General features: G+C 41.1%; 1 protein-coding gene across 1 annotated transcript in view; it reads right to left on the reverse strand.

Moving 5' to 3' along the window:
* The window catches only part of RNF220 (ring finger protein 220), a 383,799-nt gene that overhangs the window by 49,049 nt on the left and 310,698 nt on the right, over positions 1–24,052 (reverse strand). Inside the window, exons 8-10 of the mRNA XM_084852730.1 lie at positions 19,527–19,648; positions 17,971–18,103; positions 609–710 (exon numbers count right to left, since the gene is read on the reverse strand). Coding sequence (XP_084708856.1) covers positions 609–710; positions 17,971–18,103; positions 19,527–19,648 — 357 coding nt within the window. The remainder of the gene's footprint in view (positions 1–608; positions 711–17,970; positions 18,104–19,526; positions 19,649–24,052) is intronic.

Consider the following 24,052-nt stretch of genomic DNA (forward strand, 5'->3'; position numbering starts at 1 on the left):
CCATTTAGATAACAGCTCCAGGCTGGAAGGTAGCAGAGCACATATCATGAATGCAGTGCCTAAAAACTAATTAATAACACTCTATCCAGACAACAACTTGTGTAAACTCAAAGAAGAAAAAGAATTGGAAGTAGCAGCTTTGAAATTTATGAAGTCCCTTTTCCCTTACTGTGCATTATGGCTATGCTATCAAAGCTTTAACTTCATATATAATTGCTTTTGTTTTAAGGCTTATGCCTATTTGACTTTCCTATGAGAAAAGCATTTTACTAGGTCACACCTCCAATCTAGAAGTTTTTGGCTGTACACCATGGTGATACAACCAACTCTACTGAAGCTAAAGCAACACCATTCTCTGACATTCTTAATCCAAGATCCCTCTTTAAAGGTCCAGACAAACAACAGCGAGCATGCAGGTCAGACTCTGGGGCCATTAAGCCGAGAAAAAACAAAGTTACTGCTCTGTCTCTGATCCCCATTGCTCTTGTAGGCGGCTGCTCTGACAAGCAATTCCAGCACCAGTATTGAGTGGCACCTCTATAAACCCTGTGACAGTTCGGGAGACAAACTCTCTCATCAGTCAGAATGTACCTATCAAGATCACTTACCTTGAGAGCACAGTAGCCCTCCAGCACTGTGTACACAGCTCTGCTCCGCCTGGCCTCGGAGCAGCTGGCCCCAGCGCCAAAATCGAGTTAATGCTGAACATTCTAGGAGTTCAGAACAAGAAACATTCCTGCTGAGATACAAGTGCAGAAGCTTTGCAAAACGCAAGAAGGCCTATTTCACATGTGTAACAGGCCAGCTTTAATCTGCACATATTAGATAACTGTCCCGCTCTCCAACTCCTGAGTTTAAAACTATTTAACCTCTTCTAAATAACACTTTTTTTCTAATATCTATCTCTACAGTACTTCTGCATGAATGCATAAGATATACGGTATGACAGGTGATGACAGGTGTTACTGCTTGGAAAAAGTTAATAGGGAACACTGACCTGGTATACTGTTAGAATTAGAAGGGATGTAATGAAATTAATTTACAAGCTAAACAGAAGGGCAGCAGTAGTCTGTGGTATTTGCTGACATGGAATATAATGATAATCATCAGCACACCTGGGTTAAAAATGAATTAATCATCTTATTAACAAAGTTGACTAGGGAATTTTGTCTCTTGGGTTTTGTATAACCACGACATTTTTTGGAAAAGGGGAACCGCTCTTTTTTGTTGTTGCCTGAAATGTACGGATCTATTTTTTAAGTGACTTCCATTTTTCACTTGGGGTGGGGAGCCGTGTCATCTCAGGAGGTTCTTCCTAAAACAACCAGAACCTCCACACTAGAATGGCAATCAGCACTGCTGCAGCAGAGGTCTGTAAATTTAATCGCATCCATGACTTCACCAATAAGACAGTTCCTACCTTTTCACAAAATCTCATATCTGCGCATCTGGAGAACTGTTTTTGTGTGTGTGTTTTTAAAGTGGATATTTTAATTGTAGTACAGAGTGAATGTTTCCCAATATGCTTTTTCAATAAACTCTCATCTAATTTGTATGGCTACCCTTTCCCACCTTATTGTTTTTTTCTGGGAAGAATATGTATTTCCTCTCTTCAGCACCAAAGCTTATGTATCTTCTTTTGTTAAGAGCTGAATAGGCTTTTTTTCCTGTTCCAAAGCTCCTACCTTCATTACATGTGTACAATGTTATGACATTGACCAGGTTAGGACAACATGCTGCGGTTCGTTGTGGGTTATTTAACCCATGATGAGCTGTGGCGCCTGCAGGCACCAGGTTACATATGCAACCCCCACTCAGGGGTTGTCATGTCAAGTGAACCTGGCGAGTGTGGATTCTGTGAAGATTAAACAACCCTCATACAATCCTAAAATAGACCATGGGTTATATGAGGGTTAACACTCGCATAACCCATGCTTGCTGGGTTTGCACAACACGCCAATCCCGAGCAGGGGTTGCATATTCAAAACTGTGGCCACATGTGCCCTGCACGTACTACAACCGCACAGTGAGTGAAATAACCTGCAATGGGCTATGTTGTGCAAACAGATACTGCTGCAGGATCTGGGTTCATGACACCATAGTGCTAAGGGGGAAGTTGCTCCAATTCTTTTAAAAATGGATCATCTGCAGAAGTCCTTGCCAAGTGTCACTCTGTAGAAGTATTGTCAGAACCTGAGAATGGCAATGAGGTCTAATGAAGCATTCCTTATTTTTACTGAAAATCCCTAACTCTCTTAAGCAGTTTAAAAGTCTTTAGATAAAGAAGGCCATACAGGCACACGCCAATGCTCAGTAAAAAGAACAAAATTAAAGTCTGCTTCTCCAACAAAGTTTGATAACAAAGGCTGACTCAAACGTTACTAATGCAGTGAAAAATACAGTCTTTCACGACTGGATCCTGGGAATAAAGATATAGCTCAATTCTGCTGAGAGGAAGGTGCAAGAACCAGAGACTCCGCATAATACTGCATCATGAAAAATGCTGCATCACCTAGGAAAAAGTAGCACTTGCACAGTAGTTCACTACTACTAATCCCCATACAATCAGGGGCAAAGAAAAAATGTTTTGGGGTACCAATTGCATCTTTAGTTGGGCTGGTTATTTACTATGAAGTAAGCACATTGCTGGTGCTAAGAAAGACACAGAAACAAGACTACACCAGCAGTTCATAGCATCACATCATCTCTGTCAAGGTGAACAACAGAACTAAAAAGCACAGTATCTCTTTACTTACATCACTTATTAACAGGGTTGGCAAATCTCCCACTTGTCCAATTGATAGTGGAGTGAAGTGATTGTCAGTTAATGCATTGTGTGTGTAGCACACAGCAGCTTCAGAGTTCCACCATCCGGACAGTTAAATATCGACTATTTGTTTTCACTCACTGTTATTCCAAATTTGCACACACAATTACTTCCAACTGAAGTTGCTATTCCTTATACTTTAACTGTGTTTAATTGGTTGCCATTTATGGATATGTTGCTGTATATTGTTATTGATTTAAAATGGTAAGCCACCTAGAGGGATCTTTTGAATCAAATTTACAGTATACAAATAAAAAAATAAGCAACTAATAAGTAAATAGGATAATGAACTGCCGGAAGAACCTGTGGCAATCCTCTTGTGCAGAGCAAGAGAACTAATCTGCTTGTGGCATATATATCTTGGCTGCACTGCTCCTACAACAGCAGTCCTCAATGCTGGCCTTTTCTGTGTTCACTGTGCCAACTCTTGATTCTTCATTTTAAAAAAAAGATTATAGCCCAGTCCGAATCCAATTCTAACACTCCCTTGCTGCAACTAAGACTGCTGCAACTAAGACTGCAATGGACAGAAATAAAATGTGTATTTACAGTGCTTGTGGGTAGTTTAGATAGCTTTGGTGGAAAATACACTCTCAAGTTAAAAGTTCAAGAAATGGTAGGTTTTGGTAATTATTTTCCCCACAAAATATACCAGCCACCTGCTGAGCTCATTCACTTGTTTTCCACAGGAGTTGCTCACTGGTTTCTGTGAGAGAAATAATCAAAAAGGGAAAAAGAAAAAGAAAACCCAGAAATAAAGGTGTGTTAATGCTGCCAGGCCTCGCACACATTTCTTGGGAACAGCTCTTGGCAGTGTTTGTTTCCTCAGCTGCTGAAATATGCCCGAACTAGCAGTAAGAGAACACAGTGGTGTGGATGTGGCTTCCTTTTAATCGTAGCTTGGGGAAAAACAAACAGCCTTGCCTCTCTAAAAGCAAAGGGCAAAAGGAAAGGATCAGTGTAATCAGCCTTTGAAGGCTAACATTCGCTGAAATTAGTTATTAAATTGCATTGTTCTATTACCCTGTTGCACTATAAATGATCAGGTAAGCAAAAATTGGATTAGTAATATTCATGGCTCCAGGCTGATGGAAAATTAATCTGACCACAGAAAGATGGCAAAGTCTAGTTTTCACTGCTTGTTATGAAGGCCAGTGTATGTGGTCATGTATGTGGACTACTATAGCAGAGATGCTACTCTAAGGTTACCTTTCATACTGCAAAAAAATTGCGCAGAACCTTGGCTGCATGTGTCCAGACTGCTTTACTAATAGACAAGAACAGTGGGCTTTAAGAGAGGGACCACTACTAATTATGACTATTAATATTTTGTGGACTGCTGCATGCCAAGGTGAACATAACCAAGCCTATTCCTTAGGGGACAAGTTGGTTGACTGCAGAAGGATTTTCCCTCCTGTAAACAGCATCTTAGAACTTGGGTAACAGCATTATACAAGTCCCCTTTGAACCTCCATCACACATTGGACACAACTGGAAAAAGGATCCCATATCCAAACTGCTATGGCAATTCCTCTATCCCTGTGCCAGCCTAATATTCAGCAGCAGACATACAGGCATTTGTGTGCTTGTGTAGGGTGGAAGGCTGCCACTAAGGGAAATATGCAAGCAAAGGCTTAGCAGTGACTGGTGTAATTTCCATGAAGGTGGCACACTGTTCCCATGAGGAGAGAGTGGAAACAAAAAAGGAAAGAGGGGAATTAAAGTAATCTTGAATTACTAAACAGGTTCACATCACTGGATCAATAAGTACCACTGACAGGGATCACAAACACAGTGCAATTCTGCCAATAAGAGAGTAGGGCGGAAAAGCTGAGAGGACGACTTTGCTAAAGCAGCAGAGCATGAAGCAGCAAGTTTGGTAAGCAACAAGAGCAATGTCCTGGTTTACAAGCAGAAACAGAAGCAGCAGGTCTTGCTGTCCACTTATTTCAATAACAATACATTCAAATTTGATGGAGAGTCATGGGATAGAATAAAAAGGTCTAAATTTCATAAGCCAAACCTGCATGCTCATTGCAAACTAATTTTCATCTAGGCTGGGAAGATGAAAGAAAATCAGTGTTAATTTAATCAATTGATCAGGCTATTGATTGAAAAACTGGAGCTGCTAGTTAGCCATCTGTAGTAATGCTCCCTGCTTTTGAAGCCACAACACACACCACTGATTCCGTCACCTGTTACACCAAAATTTTAAAAAACAGGAACGCATGTTCGAAGGCAGGAGGGGTAGGATGGGATCAACTCTGCAGTTCAAGGAGAGGAAGCAAGCCACTAAATACACGAAGCCAGAAAATAGGGGCAGCACAGTGTCTTGCCAGTTTCAAACTGAAATTAGTTACAGATGCAGTCATGGTGTCTTGTGTAAATGCTATCGATTGGGAAGCTGACAGTCTTAGGAGCCTCAATGCTAGGACAATCAATCCAGCAACAGTGTCACCTGCCACTTCGCTGAATAGTTGACAATGCAATTATCCAGTGTGGAGGCAGGGAGTTGGCGTGTGTCAAACGCAGTTAACCACTTTCCGGGTACTACTCGGTAATGCGTTTCACCGCCTGGTGCAAGAGACGACATGCGAAGAGAAGGAACAGTTTAAAATCATTGAGGAACCACACTTCTACTCTCTTTGGCCAGGGCGTGGGGTGGGGGAGAAGAGGGGAATAGTCACACTGTCCCAGCGTAACAATTGTATTTTAAAATGCTATTAAAATTGCGTCGATCAACATCTTGGCAGTTGAGGCTGAAAGGCAACCCCAAAGCCCATGAGAGAGGCTGTGTTCAGGGCAGATGGCTTGAAAAAAAAAAAAAATCAAATGACTGGCTTTGAGACTGGAACCTCCAGACCGACTTGAAAACATTTATGTGTGTGACTGCATGCACACACGACTGCTGGAGTAATGCTGCAAAAGCTAGGAGTGGATGAACTCACACTGCTGGTCTAAAAGCAAAGAAAGCATACATTTAAAATGAATGTTCTCAATTTGGAACCTACTCAATTTCCAGCATGAAGTAGTTTCAAATGTCACTCCTTTCCCCTAGATTCCTCCTGCCAATTTAGTGAGCTTAAGAATCACGTTTTCATTCTCTCCCCCCACCATTAATCTCTCCCTCCCCTGTTGCTGTGCAACAGATTCATACTAAGAGAAATGGTTTACTCAAAATGCTGCCATGCTGAGAACAGAGGGTAGAATTCTCCTTAATCTCTTTCAAGTTTCAATAATCTTGTCTGCAATAGGTAAAACTTCATTCATTCTCTTTACTTAACCCACGCTCTCTACAGAGTGGTACCTGAAGTGGTCATGCAGCAAGTACTGGTATTCTTCCCATGCAACATTTAACCTATTGTTTCAAAGCTGGTAGAAGAGTGGAGAATCTTACAGTTTAAACCATCCCCTCTATATTCAACTGAAGCCTGTCTTTCAATAACCAAGCTAAACTCATTCCAACTTATCTTTCCTTTGAGGCCACTGTAAACATCTCACCATCATTTCCTCCAATACTGGACTTGGGTGATCCCATGTATAAGCAAAACAGGGCCAACTAAAAGTAAGGTAGTGATTTCTATTTCTACATACATAGGGATTCCCTAGGTAAGCAGAAGTATATTAAGCTTGTAAATTAAAAGAAAAATAAAATTTTAAAATATAAAAAACAGCCTGACATGAACCTGTAAGCTTCCAGGATCTACGAGGTGTTGAGGGTGCCTGCTGGGGATTTTAAGGAAGGAAAAAGAGACACCTTTTCCCACTCCACAGAAGCCATCCACACAAGATAAACAGGAATAAAGAGCACATGTTTGGGGCTGGCAGCTAGCCTTTACTGCTATGTAGCACAGAGGGGGAAGCTTCCAGGAGTATAGAAAAGAAAAGGTGTTCCTTTTTCTTCCCTTCCTCCTGAAACCTCACCCTACTCTATGGTGATCCCCACAGAGCACAAGATTCCTGTTCCAGTCTGGGTGGAGCCCAAAACAGAATTTTTCCTTAGGGGCTGGGGGTACACTGTAACACTTTGCTGCTGGTCCCCATTCTGTCATCTTTCAAAATATAATTGACATTTCAGACCTCCTGTTGTTGTGCTGTGTTTGGACAATAAGCACATGGCCTTGTATTCTGCCATGCTCATCAAATCTGACTTCCTGAAAAATAAAATATCAACTGCTCATTTGAAGCTCCAGAATAGTTACTTGGTTGGAAGTGACCATGCATTCCAGAAAATACACATTGTACAGTTTTTCTGGGAATAGATGTGACAATTTACATTTTTAAAATCTCCCCCAAAGTACAAAATTTTTGCACACAGGAAAATTATAGTATCAGGGAAAAAAGGTACGATCTTTTCCCCAACTTAACATTCCACAGGCAGGGAGTTGCTGAAGTGGAAAAGCATTCAATCATGCCATTCTCATATGAATTCTAAAGTAGTACATGGCATGATGGCTATATCACATTCTTTTTCTGACTGTGTACATTTGCCATGAAGATGATGTGCAGTTCCTGCCTAGAGACTCACACCCATTTACAATGTGAGACAGAATAACGTCTTAGAATACTGAAACTATTTAGAGCAACTTTGCCTTCTACTTTCATTTACTACTTCAAAATACTCTCTAAACAACTAGAAGTTGTTTACAATTAAGACACGAATGAAATATTTTATAGCATTAAATTTGTAATTTAATGCTGTAAAATAGACACCATAAACCTATTCAGCAAGGCACATTTCATGCTCTAACAGCCTCAACACTAATTGCTTTACTCAGGGAACTGTGGTTCTAATCTCCACTCTGCTGTGAGGCTCACTGGTTAGCCTTAAACAGATCACCACCTTTCTGCCTACCCCACATAGTTGTCATGAGGCTAAAATGCTACATTGAACTCTCTGTGGAGAAAGAGTAGACACACTATAACATTATCTTTACTACAGATAAATAGTATTGTCTCACTGGATTTCTACCTTTACCAATTTGCAGAATATCCTAAAAACATAGTATGAAGACACTGTTTGTATAAACACTGGCCATGTTCACATTTTACAGTAATCCAGAATTCTTTTGAATTGGTTGGTGCTTTCACTCACAGCAGAACTGTGTACCTAAACAACAGACATTTCATCCATGGTTTCTTTATTGTGATGTGTCAACTGGAAACTCTGGCTTGTCTCTCCACAGACCATCTTATATGGCATGCCAGTATAGGGGGAAATATTTTTAGTTTATTTGTCTCCCCATTTTAAAAAAGGAATGACTGTGCAGAGAAGGGAGGGGAGTGAACATAGGATGGTCACTGTCCCCCCTGCCCTTTTTGCCTTTAGCAGGCCTGGTGAAATCCGAGTATCTGCCCTGCCAGCCCTGAAAGAGAAATTTCTTTAAAATAAAGGACAACCATTACAACTGAATGGTTTAACTCATATCTCTGAGGTGGACTGGACCTGTTCCCCAGAGCTCTGTATTTAACAGCTGAGTGACAAGCAGAAAGTCAGTAGGTAGTTTTCCCCATCAACTGGAGATGGGCACTGCGCCCATTGACGTTCTGGCTGTCATGCAGCTGAAGCACAGGCAGAATAACCACACATGCTGCGTCCATCATCATGAACAAACCCTGGGCAGGGCAACAAACCATGGGTTAACCATGAGTTAGCATTATGTGCAAACCAGGTCTGTGTGTTGGCATGGGATGGGGTTGAACTCGGGTGGCATTTTTGTCCCCTTATCTCCATCAGATGCATGCCAAGGAAACAAACTAAGAAAACCAGGTACCGTGTATGCACATATGCAGCCGCACAGGGCTAGAGAAGACCTGAAAGAGCTGACAGCACCAAGAGAAACAGGAGGATTCCTTTAGTGGACTTTAGTGGTTTTTGTTAACTGTTCTGTTCATCTCAATTGTAAAACTTTAAACAATTAAATAGTGGGCCTTTTTTTTTTTTTTTTTAAAGAAGAGCATGAAACTACAACCACAGACAGCCCTAGATAAGAATATTTATTCACTAATAAGTCAAGAGAAAGCGTATTACTAAGGAGCAATCCCTGAAAGAAAAGATTTTCAAAGTAGGAAACAGGAGAGAGGTCACAGATATGAAGCTCCCTTAAGCTGCTCTGCTGACAGCTCTCCCAACTTCACTTCCTTCTGTCAAGTCCATTCAAATCCATGGACAACAAATATTAGTTACATATTCATTCATCCAAGCATCTATAGGCACCTTTTATTTTCTGGCCAGTCCCTCTGGGAAATCTCATTGTCCCTTACACTAATGTCACTGCCAGCTCTCTTTGATGTGATCCTAAATGCAACTTCAACAGAAACTGGATGATAGAAACCAGGCAGAGGCTGGTTAGCTTTGCAGGCTATCTGAAAGGAGCTTCCTCCTTACGCTCCCGAGATGAAAACCAGAAAATAATTTCAAAGGAAAATTGGCAGAATGTCACCCACTTGTGTAGTTTAAGATCTAACAAAACAATTACAACAGCTACATTTTGCTAGAAGCATAATACTTCTATAAGATGAATAGAGAAAGTAGTATGAGTAAAGGGGGACAATGCATTCCCATATGAACATCGCAGGTTGCCCTTAGATTCCCAAATTATTGAACAATCACTTAAGCTAAGATTCTTTGTTTCTTCTACTGCTGGGACAGAGATCTGCCTCTCCTGGCTAAGTATTTATAATGCTTCTAGGTCCCACACACACACGAAGCAAGCATCGTTGCTATTGCTTGTGGTGGTGCTACTTCTGCAGTTTATTTGTTAAAAGCCTGCTATGACATTAGTGCTCACAGCAAAAGCCTTTTGGAAATTAGAGGGACAAACAGGCTGCAAGCTAACAGCGGGATGACAGCTATCTGCTGGAAATGCCAGGCATTTGTATTTTTAATCAGTCTGACTTTTCAAATGGTTATAACAAGTGTAGCTGACAATACACAACCACAAAATACTTTGCTGTGGCAGGAAATTAGGGTCCTGAGCTGGCCTTTTACTTTGCAAATTAAGAAGAGGCCTGCTAGACCAGGTCCATCTATTCCAGCATCCTGTTTCCCAGAGGCTAGTTAGATGCTTCCTGAAGCTAAACAGCAAGGCATGAAGGCAACAATTCTTCTTACAGAATTTGTCTTCAGCATCTGGAATTCAGAGGTATACTGCCTCTGAACATGAAGGTTCCATTCAGGAGGCTCCCTGCTGGTTGGGAGCATTCCCACAAACAGCAGGGATACCACTACCTTTCAACTAGTTGTGTGCAATTTTGCACTGGGCTACTTATAAAGGAAAGATCTTCCAAAATCATAATTTCCTATCAAGTTCATCTTAGGTTTCTGTTAATCACTTTTTAGAAAACCTTTTATACTGTCTTAATGACCTTTAAGGCATTGGCTCTGTGTATCATTTTCAAGGCAACTGAAATTCCCAAGATTGCCAGGTGAATAGACAGATGACCAGCTGTTCCTATACTTGACAGAAGGTGTAGTGCAGAGAGGGTGAAGAGGTGCAACTCCACTACATTCTTCAACCCCTTCATATCTGGAGAGGACAGCAATCTCAGCTCTATCAGACAGCGCAGCTCAGAGTTTAAATGGGACTTGCTGCTCGCTTGCTTTTCCTGTCTCTGTCTCTGTCTCTCCCTTTGAAGTTGCCTGGACAGCTTCCTCAAGCTGGCGTTATCACTCCCTCTAACCACTCTTGGCAGGCAATCTAATTCCCCCTGAAAAGGTCACCGCCATTTTAACTGCCTTTCAATCACATTAGGAGTGCTGCCGCTCGTGCCTGCAGAGCTGTGCCTGCAGCTCTCCTGGCTGAGGTGCGATCGATAAACTGACATACCATTTCCCCTGCCCCCACTTCCAACTCCCCCTTTCCTAATGGCTCCCTCCCTGTGCCAGACTCCCCCCCCCCAACCCCTTTATTAACACCACCTCCTTTGGCTAAAGGAATGACACAAGATGCTGATTGACCAAAACTCTCCTAAAAGTGATACAACATAGGGGGAAGAGATAACCTATCATGCCTTAATCTACTTAGCTCATTTGCCCCAACAAAGGGGGAGGGGGGTTAGGCTTTCTCCCTATACACAGAGGCAGCAACATCCTGGGGACCAGCCAGCTCAGGCTCCTTTGAAGCTAGGTTACTACAAAGAACAAGCCTGCCTCCAGCTCTCTTCCATGCAATCACTACTGTTATCTCTCTCGCATTCACCTTTTTTTCCTCACAGTTATCACTGCCGTGTTTCCTTCATCGATCCTCGTGTAGGACAGTGTTTTAAGTCTGCTCGCCTTTTGACTGTACTAAGCCGTTTAAGAGATGACAGCAGCCTCTATCAGCACAAAGCCAATATGATTCTTTTCGGATAAAGCACTTTTTTCTCACCCACTCTCCTTCCTTCCTACCTGCTCACTCTTTGAAGTAACAGACATGCTTACAAAAATACTAAGCTTTCAAAAGGGGGAAAAAGCATTTTTAGAACTTCTCTCAGCAATTCTTTAAAGGGATGCCCTTACAATGTAAACAACTAGAGAAAATGAGCAGCTGTTCTTGAACAACTGACAAATTGCTACAAATACAGGGAATTTAAAGAAAAAATTCAGAAAGAAAAAACTCAATGCCTGTTTCAGAAGCAGAAAGTAGGGTGCAGCTTGGAGCATTAGACCTCAAAAATTAAGCCTCCACAAAGTTTAGCAGATACAGATGCTCAGCATGTATACCCTGGCTCACTGATTGTGGAGCCTACAAGTAAATTTTAGGACATCACAAAATAAGTTTGTGTCCTCCAACATCGCTATTGCTTGCTGCTTGAGTGTGCTGAACACTCCAAGTTGCTGCACCCAGGAATCAGAGATGCTGGTTGAACAAACCAAGCTTGTTTTCTTTCTTTTCAAATTTATATTCAGAACAGATTGGATTAAAAAGAGTTTTAATTTAACTAATCTTTTAAAGGTATCAGGTATACTGTGTCTCTAAAAAAAAGAGTAGCTTAAAACAATATCTGAACGTAACACAAATATTAATGTCTCTTAAAACTTAATTTATGACTCTTTATCAACACACTGAATAAAGCATACTCTTCTATGTAAAAATCTAACAAGGACAGAAATGTGACTTTTCAAGTCAAACATTATAAACGATACAGAACGATCATGCTCTGTATTTATTATTGTCTAAACGATAAATATTTAGCCTGACCAAGTTTGCATGCAATGACAAGCCAGGAATTCTAGCTTAATAAACCATAATGTGAATGAACTGGGTGCTTGTGTATACAACCCATTCGTTCCTGCTTCGCCCCTCCCTTTGGGCAAGCGGGTAACTAACAAGACAATGCTTTGCATGATGTCTGAACCCAGGATTATGGCTAAGTATACCCAAACAAACAAGGATTCATAAATCAATAACAAACCCCGGTTTAAAGGTGGCTTACAATCCTGACTTGTTCAGGCACAGTTGTCCAAACCTGGGATTATGGTTGTCACTCAAACTTATCCTCTTCATGATTTGTTTACCTTCTTGTATGAAGTGGGGGAACAGAGTGGAAGAAAATGGAATGCTGCCATTATCAATGGGCATTTCCATGCCATGGAGAAATACTGTTCTGCCCTTCAACTGCCAGCCCTTGAGAAATTTAACTTTGAGAAATTTCTCAGCACTAAGCTTTAAGTAAGTCATCTGGCTTAGTGTCTTTACATATGTATATATGTATGTAGCAAGACACAAACAGAAATACTCATTTCACAACTGGTCTCCTCACCAGATATAAATTCTGTAGTGCTGAAGGAATTATGGGCTAATTGGGGGGGGGGGGGGTTAGATTTAGGTTTTATATTACCAAACTTTCTTCCATCATAGAACTGAAGGGGTTCACAAGCAGCCTCCCATCCAAATACTGACCAGATCCAAACCTGCTTAGCTTCAGCAAGGTGGGTGAATCACATGCCCTCAGACCATAGCCTAGAGGTTACACTTCACTGGAAACATGTTTTTTTTTTATAGCAACCAATTTGCATGCATGCTTATTCAGGAAATATGAGATATATTTGGACATTTTGTGTAAAGGAGATATTTGGACATTTTGTGTAAAGCTATTTAAATTGGCCTCTTAAGGCCAAACACACTTACTCCGTCTCGCAGTGGGATATTTCAAATTAAAATCCTGGTCAAACTATTAGGATATGGCCCTTACAACCAGATGCCAACTTTACTTTGATGGGGCAGTGTACCAGCTTCACTGTTCAAGGAAGGATGGACCCAATCAGGGGAAATTACTTCTGAGTAAACAAGCATAGGACTTAACTGTAAACTACCTTTGTTTAAAATCCCAATTCACCCCAATTCAGATCCCAGTTTGAACAAACATATAGAGATGGTTCTCACAACACATGTATGAAGGATCAGAAAAATATCTATAGATAGGGAGAGGAGCCTAGACACTAAGATCTACTACTTCAGTCTGTGTTTTGGACAGACCAATTTCTGACCAATGAGTTGCAGTAAGCAAACTGAGCCTAGGTTGAGCCTGACAAAGCCACTGTAAGACAGACTGGGTTAGGACAGGACAGGCCTACTTGGAACTTTAAGATATAATGCATTCCACTACATAAAACTGATGTTCCAATGTTTAACTTTTTTATGTTACCTTTTTTCTAAAGCTGATCAATGGAGACTTAAATGGTTCATGTTATTCTACATAGCACAGATTCACATAAGCTATGTTACATAATGGGATATTTTCTCAAACTATACTCAGGATAGGACAGGGCTTTTTTTCTCCAGATCAGAGGAAGCTTGCAAAGTATGACACATACTGGTTTCTGACTGATGCTTCCTTCAGTTACATTTCCAGAAATTTCCAGTACACCACTGGCTTAAGCAGCTCTACATGATTTTCATCCTGTCCTAGCTTAGATCCTGTTTAGAAGAGCCTGATCTTCAAAAAAACCAGATCACTGAATCTCACTGGGGAGGATAGTGACATAGTGTACTAGTCTTAGCTACATGTCCCTTCTGGGGCATCAAACTCTAATTAAACCAATAACCATTGATACTTTGGGAGAGTGGGGAAACATATACAACATAGATGAGCCCAAATACAGGATCTTGATCTGAGCTGGTAATTTCCAAAATATACACAGCACTAATTAAAAGGTTTCTGTGGTCCTAAAGTACCACCCACACTGAGGGTACTGCTGTGTCTCTGCATGATTTATCGCTCTGGCCTTGCCTTCTTCCATTCAGCCTATGCATGTGTGAATGAGGAATAATTCCGTTGCATCTCTTCTTCAAGTGTTATTGGAACATTCAACACTTAACTGCTCAGAGGCAGCTGTAAGAATTAATGATCATTCCAATTAGGATAGATACCCAGAACAGTGACTAAAGTAACAACACAGGAGACAGGCTCCTTTTGAGAGTGGGTAATTCTTAAAGAATGTAAACAAACCTTTTGGGGTGCAAGAATGAAATGTACCTCCAATCTACATTTTAAGAAGGGTGCCTCAGCTACCAGAAATTTGAGAAACACTGGTTTAATTATAGGGATACTACCACCAACTGTGTTTCTGTCCCAAATCATATACCTCAGCCTACTCAAAGACCAGGTTTGCACAATCACATATGGTTAACAAGCCACCATGGCTTGTTAACCCTGCTGTATGCACCGGTTGCATGCCGGCCAGATTTCCCTAATTACCATTGCTGGTGCAGCTGTGTCATCTGAACCCGGGTGGCTTGGCTTGTTCAAGGGGGCAGCAACCCTCAAATAACCCATGGGCTGTCGGTGGGTCATTTGACAGTTGCTGTCCCATCCCCCCAACAAGCCACGTCATCTAGGTTTGGATGACACAGCAAGCCTCCCTAGTGAGGGTAATTAGGAAAATCCTGCCGGCATGCAACTGGCACATGTGGTGGGGAAATAAGCCATTGTGGCTTATTTCCCTCGCTGCAATCGTGCAATCCTCCCCAAAAAGAAAATTGGCAAAGTATATGGACTGTACTTCACCATCAAGTGCTCCATCTCTTAGAGTCTAACAGTTAGATCTAGGCTCTCTCCTCATGGCCCATCTAGTTTTATCAGACTTCTTTTATCCTTGCTTTATCTCTCCCAATGTAGGTATCTATAGACAGAAAGTACTGTGTGTGAACTCTCCTAAAATGGAATTAGGACCTAACGTGGGCTAGAAGGTTACCACTGCATTTTATAAAATTGATGTGCATGTGGGATTACAAATTTTAAATGCATCCACAGCATGGGACACACAGTTCAATTTTATTTCTTGGTGTGCATTTTTAGCATCAACTTCTAGCATTAAAACTACAGAACCCAGTGTAAAGAATCTTGTCTCTTAAACCCCAATCACATTAAGGTAACAGTTTCAAAACATTATGTGGCAAGAACAGTACAATAAATAGGCTGACTGAGAAAATACACAGGGAATATATGAAAAGTAGACTCTAAGGACAGCAAAGTTTCTTTGCACTTATCTTAATGGCTGCTTTCCCCCCACAGGATTCAAATAAAGGCAACAAACTGCATAACGACCTAGACTTTACTCCAAACATTTCAGGAAGGGGTACAAAACAGCACGGAAAATGACATCGTGTTAAAGGTATTTCCACATAAAAAATAAGACAGGCACAAGTGAACTTCCTGGATTTTCCATACTAATTGCAGGTACTTCTCCAGCCTAAAAATTAAGGATGCTGTATCTGCACTGTTTGGATGTGCGTATTTGACCTGTGGGATCTATAGCATGTCAGATATGAGTTAACACTGTAATCAAGATCAAGTGGAGGCTTTACAAAAAGATGCAGACTTCTCAACATTCCTGATTAAATAAGAACATTATGTCATAATACTGGTCTTTTCATGCCAAGCATGCAGGAAACTAAAAGAGAAGTCCACCCCTCCCAAATTCCATAGGTTTAAGGAGGGTCTGAAAAGTTAATGCATTCCCCCAGCAGTCAATCACCTGAATGAGAATAATGAATTAAAACTGCAGACACAAGAAACCCATGTGATGACAATAACAAAGGATTCTAGATGAAGATTTACTAAAATGGGTCTAAGGTGCTGCAGAGGGTGCCTGGGATAAAACAGGTAATTAGGTCTTTGAATAAAGGGACTAAAGTGATACTGACATCACAAGAACAGACAGAAATCTCTGTTCCCCACAGCTATAATTTCTAAGTGAAACCAAATATGTCACATAAACTGCTTTAATGTGGCTTGCTAGAATGTCTGCATTGCAGTAGACAAGGTTTTGCATTACTGGTAGCCTAGGGAGCACACTTTTCCCTTGTGGTTGAACTACTGAGCATTTGTCATGGTACTGCTTAACTCTAGATTCTCACTCACCTACTTTTAAGCCCAGATTTATCTATAAGCCCAAGTAACTCATCCAAATTGTAAGCTTTACTCCGTCTCACAGTGGGATATTTCAAATTAAAATCCTGGTCAAACTATTAGGATATGACCCCTACAACCAGATGCTGACTTTACTTTGATGGGGTAGTGTACCAGCTTCACTGTTCAAGGAAGGGTGGGACACTTTCCACAGAATCACAAGGTTCAACACCAGACAGTTTAGTCAATCCTGACACAGAGCAAAAGGCCGAATGTAAGAAAGGAGCCAGGTGCACAGCTAAAATTACATTCACCAATAAAACTCACAAAGGTCACATTTTGCCATAACTCATTCTCTCCTTTGCAGCCGTTTTTCCTGTCACAGGGGAAGGAATAGAAGAAGGAAAAATAAGATGTGTTTGCCTGGGAGCCCTGGGGGCTGTAGTGCTGGAGGTGTATGGCAGGTTGCTGAATTCTCATTTATCAGCCTTAAAAAAGATGGAGTGATAAATGCATAACCGGCCCTTTAATATTTTATGCAGGTGCTAAAGTGACTTAGCTGTCAACTTCCATACATCACCAGCGGCTGATAAACTGGCTTTCGTCACTCCAGACTGGGCCTTTTACAATTTCATTCTCCACTTCCATTAAAAAAAAAAAAATATGCACAGTATCACTGAAACTGATTGGCCCGTGGCTGCTCCTGTTCTCTTCAACTTTGGGCTACGTGTTCCTGATGTTATTATGCTTTACCCATAACTCCTAGAATTTTATTCTGTTTTCACAGGCATAGGAAAATAAATTTTGGTATTGGCAGAAGTGCAAGTTCCCACCTACACTGATAAGCAAGCAACTGGCCTGTTACACAGTTTAACAAGAGTCAATGAACGCGAGAATGTTTTGCCAACTGACCTAGGATAGTCAACAGTATCAAAGTGACATTCCTTAAGCAATCTAACAGTTAAGAATTAAAAGGAGAAATTTACAGATTATGCTATCTGTACTTAGTTATTTTTGCATACACATATTCTACTGGGAAATGTAGTGGCAGGAGACAAATTTCTCCTACCACTCAATTCATGGGAGCATGCCAAAGCTTATTACTCTGATGAACACTAACTCTCTGGATGGATTTTCAGCTATGTTTCCTTGAGAGTCAGACAAGTATGCCAAGTTGCTTCAAGGATTCTCAGCATCCAACTTGAACAGACACATGTGTTAAGTAATTGGGCAAGGCTTGCATGATTAGGGCAGGAAAATAAGCCACCACGGCTTTTCTCCCCACTCCGCATGTGCCAGTTCTGCACCACCTAATTACCATAATTATCCTTGTCAGGCACAGCTCGTTGTGTCATCTGAACCCAGCAAGGGTGGGTGGCAGGTGGGTTTACAAACCACCCTGGAACCCATGACTTGCTCTAGGGTTGGAGGGTGATTTGTAAACCACCCTCTCCGGGTTCAGATGACATGACAAGCTGCACCTGGCACAGATGATTATGGTAGTTAGGCGGCATGCAAATGGCATGCATGGGGCAGGAAAATAAGCCACAGTGGCTTATTTTCCTGCCCTGATTGTGCAAACCCGGTCATTCTGAAGGCATGTCCATCATGGGAATAATCTGCGGGGGTGTATTTACATGAACAAACACAACTGTGGAAAATAGCCTGGGCTACAAACTGGAGGACAAAACTGCTACCCAAGATTACAATTCTGTTCTTTTAGCCCCTTGTAATGATAAAGAGAGGACCTGGGCACAGTTCTGTCTACAGCACATCTCAGCAATCTCCTATAATGCCCCTCTTACCTCTGAATCCCCCTTCCAGGAGAGTGGTGGCACGTATCCTTTTCTGCCCACACCATTCGTATTCCTCAAAGCGATTGCCATTCTCATTCTCAATATCAACAGAGTCATCCTCCATCATGCATGAACCTTCCCTCTGGGTAGGCAAAGAGAATAAAGCAGCATACATCAGCTCAATAGGTGGGGTAAAGAACTGTGCTAGTAGGTAGCACAGTTACTGAGTACAAAGTACCAGTACAGAGTACCAGCAAAATTATATGGAGATCCAGAAAGATAATAATCCATATTCATCACTAAGTTTGAGAGCTGAACATTATGGGGGTTCCAGGAAACATAATCCAATTTAGTCATGGGGATCTGAGGCTGTGACATCAATTTGCCTAAGGCCACCCACTGAATTCATAACAGAGTTGGAATTTGAATTTAAGACTTCCTGACTCATCTTCTGATCAAAACTGTAGTGGAGTGCCTTTGCAAAGAAGAGAAGGAAAAACGTTCTTTCAGCCCTTCTCCCTACTACTGTGAGGGCCATGTTTCAAATTTAGAAACTATTTGAAGAAAGCAAACATAGGAAGTTAGAGAATGCAGAAAAGTGGAGCTGCTACTGTGCAATGAGCAAAATGAGTCAACACTCTAAATCGAACTTCAAAATCAATGCTGGTTTGGAGAAGGATTCTTTAGCACAGCTTGCATGGCATGGAGGTGATGCAACCACAATATTTATATGTATGGTCTCTCCAATGCTACAGATGTTGAATAATATGGGTAAAAGGAGAGAACCTTGAGGGATGCTCTATTTCACAGATGATGTATAATCATCTGTCACCAGAGTTTGATGCTGATCTTGAAGATATGGTTCAACTCAACAATAGGCAATTATAGTCACACTACCAACATCTATTAACTGCCCAAAAAGCAGTCCATGGCCAGCTGTATCAGAGGCTGCTATAAGATCCACAATGATCAGAATGACAGGCTATCTGCTATCAGGAAATCATTCATCACCTTAACAAGTGCTGTCTATCCTACAGGAAGACTAGTGCCAAAGTGCGATCACTTCAGAACATTATTGTTCTAAGCTGTACTGCTAGAGCCTTTTCAATTACCTTTCTTAAAAATGGGAGATTAGATATCAATCTGATAATTGGTAGCACTTGTGTGACAACAGGTTTTTATGTTGGGTTGAGAAATGGCTGGTCTGCACTTCACTAGCCATCTCCTCTCCAATCCATACCTCATCTGAGTTTTGCTGCATTATAGTTAAGCCACAGCTGCCTAAACAAGGCCTAGCAAGAAGTGAGGCCTCCCTGTAGCGGCTAAAAATAGTCACTGAGCCTACTATCCCTTCTAATTTGAAAGGCTAGAAAAAATGGCTCTAGCACAATGCAAAAATCCAGACAGGCTAAAACCTTCAAGACAGAAGTCAAGTTCAAATCTGCAAAGGAACATTCAAGCCTGTGGTCTTCAATCTGCAAACTAGGTTTCTATCCATATAGCAGGCATAGCAGAGGATGGGAAGAAAGAAAGGAGAGGCAGCAAGGATTCCTTAGTGCTTCTACCTTTGCAAGGCATCGTTCGACATGCCCACTCCTCTCCTCCTCGGATCCTGAGAGAGGCTGGCTGCAGAGGGGACATACCTGTCCTTCGTCTTGCTTCCTCCGTTTCATTTTCCCAATCCGAGCTGTGCAAGGAAAGCAGAGAGAAAAGAAAAACGTAACAGGTTATCTAGACTCCAGGCAGGAGCTCACTCCTTTTTCCACCCAGCCTCAGTAGCATCTCCCCTCTGCTTCCAAGGGAAAGAACTTCTCATTATATGGATAGTTAGGAAAGGCAGCAGCTTACATTCTCTAGTTTTACCTTGAGCAGTTTAGTCAATTAATTTAACCAAATTGCCCCGTGAACTGGAACAGTCTTGCTGTCCTCATGGGACAGTGGACATTGGGCCAGTTCACACAATCAAACAAGCCACCTTGTTTAAATCAGCAGCACATGCCAGACACCATTAGCTTAATTATCCACCCAGGTGCGGCTTGTCATATCGCCCGAACCCAGGCAGCATGGCTTGTTTGAGAGGGAAACAACCCTCAAATAACTGAACAACAGGCCACATGCTGCCGATTTAAACATGCCACTGTGGCTTCAATAAGTCAAGGTGGCTTGTTTTGATCATGTGAACCAGGTCATTGAGTCAAACATAGACCAAGCACTTTGCTCTCAAGAGACATGGCTAGCTTATTAACCTTAGAACACTGTTCCTCTTGGAAACATTATTTTCCAGTCATGTTCATGACAGGCTTTGTACAACACACTAACCCACACTCAGTGGTTGAGTGTGCCTTGTTGTTGAACCGTGCGTTGTTTGCTGAACTGTGGGTTAGTGTGTTGTCTGAACCCAGAACGTTTTCCACACGGTGGTTTGTTAACCATACAGCATGGCTTATTTTTCTTGAACAAGCCACCTTGAGAACCCATGATTTATTGTTGGGTTGTTCAGGGTGGTTAACAAGCCACACTGCATGGTTAACAAGCCACCCTGCGGAAAATGTCCTGGGTTCAGACAACACTAACCCATGGTTCAACAAAAACCCACGCTCAACCACTGAGTGTGTTGTGTCAAATTCTCATTGCAGGGATGCAGGATACTGGCTGGAGCATTCTCCTCCTGGATCTACCAAAGGATGAATGCTCAAAAAAATTTTTTGCCTCCCCAGTTCGTAATCAGTTTTACTGTATGTGTGTGTGGTATTTTTTTTAGAATATCCTGACTACAGAACAATTTGCAAACTGCTATAAGAGAAGTTGCCAGAAAATCCTGTTGCTTTTGCTGCAGACTAACATGGATACCTGGAGTATCTCTAAGTTGATATAGGGCTGTGATGATGGCATAAAATAGGGTCTCTCTCAAAGCAATTTCTATAGATTCTGCAGAATTATGAAAACTTCTGCTTAAAAGATAAGGTTTCAAAATGGGAAGAAAAAAGACTTCATACGCAGACAGCTTCCAATAAATATTTAGAAATAGAAAGCAAAACTACAGTGCGCTTACAGGCTTTGGAAGAAGATTTCACTCAGCACAGTTCTTAGTCCTTGTATCCCATTTGTATTCCTTTGTTAAATCCTAAGATTCCAGATTCTATCCCTAGTACCTCCCAGCTCCTACCAAGAGAACTGTAAGCAGAAATGCAAGTTACACACCTGTTACTCCAGTTATGGAACTTGAAGGTATTTTTAAGTGTTTTCTTTTAGACTGAAGACACATACCAGTCAAGGGAGCCTTTTCCTTTACCCAATTGCTAACTAATTTGAACCATCATTAAATGTGGGCAAAACATCTGGAATACTTACATCAGCACAGCTCCCCAACCTGATTCCTCTCAGATGTGTTGAACTATGCCTCCCACCAACCCGTCAGCATGGCAAACTCAGGCTGGCTGGGGACAATAGGAGTTGTAGTCTAACACATTTGGAGGGTGCCAGGTTGGAGAAGGCAGCATTACAGCTGACCATTAAGACAGATGGCTTTAGGAAAATGTTATCAGATATTTCAATCACAGGCAGCGGAGAAATGAGCAGTTTAATAAGTAAGGTCAACATTACGATGGAGATGAAAATAAAAGCCCAAGGAAATTGCGTGTAGTAACAAGAGGTGACATGACAGAGAAGTCATTTAATGCAGTAACAGTTATGGACATTATGAACTTGACTGTATGTTGCATAAATTGTAATGTATTACTACTGCATTGCAAAAAGAACTAAATATTGCACACCAAGAGGGAAGGACCCCAAAACTAAATTGAATGACAGAATGAAAAATGGGGGGAGGGGAGACAGGCAGATGCAAGCTGTTCGTAATAATCCAAGTAAGCAATACAGGAAAGGCAAAAGGTTTTAGCATATCAATGTTGGCCCAATAAAGATATCAACTTTTCTATTTTGGTCTTCTGGAGACAACATACGAGCAAAGGGAAGCACTTTTGTCTGACTATATAGAAAAATTAATCAGCCATACAAACAACCACAGGAAAGTCAGTCATCCACCCCAACCCACTTGCCTGAGCCTCTCCCAACATCCTTAGTTTCGTAAATTCTTTTGGGGTTCCTTTCCATCAAGGATATCTTTGAAAAGGATGCAACTTCCAATTAACAAGGCTGGTTTGGTTTTCCGGATCTAGCTATGTACCATCAGGCCTATTTGCTGACTTGTACTAAATTGTGGTGTTTTCCACTTAGATTTTCCACCTTGGTCAGTGTTGGAATCTTCTTGTCTGAAGCCTCTCTTTAAATGGATGGCATTAGGTTCTCAGCCTATTAAGGCAGACAGAGCTCCTCCCACAATTTTGGCAGTTAGAGAAGTGTGGCGTATAACATCACGTCAATTACGTTTGACCCATTTTCCCATGTTAAATTGACTTCATGGGGAAATCCAGATTTAAGAATGGAAAAGAAAATGTTTTTATGGTGGACCCAGACAGATAAAATGATCTTTACCCTGGATCAATTAGTGGGGGGTGATGACGAGTTCTCATTATTTTCAACTTTGCGAGATCAATTTGAATTGCCTGATACAGTGGAATGGCAGTACTTGCAACTGAAACATTTGTTGGTATCTAGATTCGGTCCAGCTGCTTTTACTGCTTCAGAGTCTCCTTCACTACTGGAAATACTCATTGAAGCTGATCAGATATATTGACCTACGATTCATGTTTGTACATATTTATTATGAAAGAATAAATATGATACAAGTGATTTACAGCAGGAATGGAACAGGGAACTGGAACATCCAATTTTGTTTAATCAAAGGACTGCCATTTTGGCATCTGTATCAGACATCTCAACAGATCTTCGGTTACGCCTTATTCAGCAAAAACTTTTGTTTTGGTCTATTGGACGCCACAGCATCTTTTTAATAAAGGTTTGTCAAATTTGGCTAATTGTTGGAGGTGTAATGCAGTCAATGCTTCTCTTATTCATATGTTTTGGAAATGCCCAATGGTTGCCTCCTTTTGGGAGAAAGTTATTATATGGATAAATTTTGTACTGGAAAGCTCTTTAATATTTACTGATGTAAATGTTCTTTTACATTACTTAACTCCTTCTTGGAATGTAACACATGGTCAAGGTAAATGGATCCTTACGCCATTTTGGTTGCTAAAAGATTGATACTAAGATACTGGAAGGATAAAAGCTCACCACCTATAATGCAATGGACTGAAAACTTAACACTGCTAGCAACATTTGAAAGAGAGGTATATAAACATAACTTGCAAATGGACTTATATGGATATTTGGTCTACTTTTACTGAAGTTTATGTGTAACCTTTTTCTGTGTTTTTATTCTTTCTAGAATATTGTAATAATTCGAAACTGAGGGTTTTAGAATGTTGTTATATATTTTTGTTTTGTTTGTTGAAATTCACTATTAAAAAAAAAATACAAAACCTACTTAATTAAACACTTGAACTGTAAGTGGCTTTGCAAAGCTTTTATAGCTCTGTCATTTTTTATAGCTCTGTCCTCAAGGTTTTAGAGCCAGTTACATGTTGGCAGATTTTTCTGACATCAATATATGCTCTACCATGGCACACATGGTAGTAAAGCAAAATATTTGTTTTAGTGCCTGGCTGACAAATTTTCAGTGCCATTCAGCAAAGAAGAGTACCTGCTTTCAGTAACAGAGCCAACCTTAAAGACCATGAGAGGTCTGGCAAGGAAAAATACTCTTGCCCACAAAATTAGAGCGGCAAGAGCGAAACAGTAAATAGAGTGAAGTGGAACTAACAAAGTTTCTGCTTTTGCAGTAGCCTGACAGTGGATCCTGAGAGTGAGAGAGAAGAATCGGGGCTATCTGAAAGCCACAGTGAGCAGAATTTCCAATTGCTGCTACAGAGATCAGCTATCACTTCTAATCAACGTAGGGGGGATGGAGCAGCCCCAGAGGAAGGGGGGGTGACTGCTGAGCTGTCCCGAAGGAGAACAGCTCAAAAGAACATACAAGTGAGACCGCAGTCTTGTTAATTAGTGCTGATAGATGCAATCATTTCTAATTAGCTCACTAATCCTTCTCCCCTGTACTCCTGTCAGAGGA

This window comes from Heloderma suspectum, chromosome 4 (assembly GCF_057233095.1).
Source record: "Heloderma suspectum isolate Gila_16-S chromosome 4, 16-S_ref, whole genome shotgun sequence".
Lineage (NCBI taxonomy): Eukaryota > Metazoa > Chordata > Lepidosauria > Squamata > Helodermatidae > Heloderma > Heloderma suspectum.